At 33.2% G+C, this 1,443-nt stretch overlaps 1 protein-coding gene across 1 annotated transcript in view; it reads left to right on the forward strand.

Moving 5' to 3' along the window:
* pdia5 (protein disulfide isomerase family A, member 5) overlaps positions 1–1,443 on the forward strand; it is a 127,530-nt gene that overhangs the window by 105,683 nt on the left and 20,404 nt on the right. The window contains exon 15 of the mRNA XM_014025702.1: positions 687–757. Within this exon, the coding sequence (XP_013881156.1) occupies positions 687–757 (71 nt within the window). The remainder of the gene's footprint in view (positions 1–686; positions 758–1,443) is intronic.

The raw sequence follows: 1,443 nt of genomic DNA on the forward strand, positions 1-1,443 counted from the left end.
TCTGTCTCTGTTGTTAAATAAATATTGCCATAACAGTCAGTTTCGGTCCTCCGTACTGCAGAAGCCTGATAATCACCCATTCATTCAAATCAGGTGTGTTTGAGCAGAGAAAAAAATAAAACATGCAGGGCTGCGGCCCTCGAGGACCAGGATTGCCGCCCCTGGTGTAAAGAAACCTAAAATTGAAACTGACTTAAACTGTCCTGTAAAATAATCCGTTTGATAATTTGACCCCAAATTTATCATGTCTTTCACTTCCAAACTGATTTGGGAATAAACTGATGAAATCAATAAAATGTAAAAAATCTCTTCAAGAAGAGTTCTAGTTTTTTGTTTCCACCCTCATCATTTCCACCAGTTTGGTTATTCTAATCAGAACAAGACTTTGTGTTTTTGACAGTAAAGGTGAACAAACAGAACACAACCTGGCTGCATAATGTCAAACTTCAGCTAAAAGGCTGAATAAAAATCACATATTTGCTTTTTTTTAGCTAGAATAATAAACAGAATTAAAGAAGCTGCGCACTTAATGAAATTTGAAACATGAAACTTGCTAAAAACAGGAACATTAATGTGGAAGTAATTGTGGAGTTTGAATATTAAATTTTGACTATTTTTTTGTTTAAAACCTGAAACATAATAATAAGCTGTAATAATGTCCCATGTGTGTTATTTTTATGTTTTAGGGTGTCCACACTGTAAAAATTCCATCCCTCACTTCAGCACAGCAGCAGATCTCTTTAAGGAGGATCGTAAGGTCAGTTTTTTTTTTTTTTACATCTTCAGTTTATTACAGCTGTGGAACAAGCTTCAGTGTTGATGCATCCAGACAACACTCATATTTTACTATTTAACTTTTCTGTCAGGTCACAGTGAAAAGATGAAGATGCATGAAACGTATTTCTTCATCCCACTGCTCTTATACAGGCCTGTGTTGGTAATATTGGACTTTAATATTACTGGATTTAAATATTCTGGTCAACAACCAGAAATATTATCAGTTTTCTGTGAACACCTCAACATAAATGGTTTAATAGAAAAAACAAAGCTTCTTTTTTACATCAGCAAAATGTTCTCTGTCTGAAGACAGTAACTAAAACCTAGTCAGCTAAATATTTTTGTCAAAAACCTGACATTAAAGCTTCTGTAACTTAGACAACTTATAAACATTTCTGTAGTTTAATTTAAAGACTTCACTATTTACAGGAATAATCAATAACTTTCCAATTAATATCAAATAAGTGGCTCTACAAATAACATGCTTGAATGTTGACCAAAGGTTTTCTATTCTGTAGTTAGTGTTTTAAACTTTTATTAGAGCCTAATTTAGTTTAGTTTAGTTTAGTTTAGTTTAGTTTAGTTTAGTTTAGTTTAGTTTAGTTTAGTTTAGTTCCTCAAGGCTCTGGATGTTGTAGGGTTGTGTTGGCTCACGCGACTCTGCAA

Source organism: Austrofundulus limnaeus, unplaced genomic scaffold (genome assembly GCF_001266775.1).
Source record: "Austrofundulus limnaeus strain Quisiro unplaced genomic scaffold, Austrofundulus_limnaeus-1.0 Scaffold492, whole genome shotgun sequence".
NCBI classification, from domain to species: domain Eukaryota; kingdom Metazoa; phylum Chordata; class Actinopteri; order Cyprinodontiformes; family Rivulidae; genus Austrofundulus; species Austrofundulus limnaeus.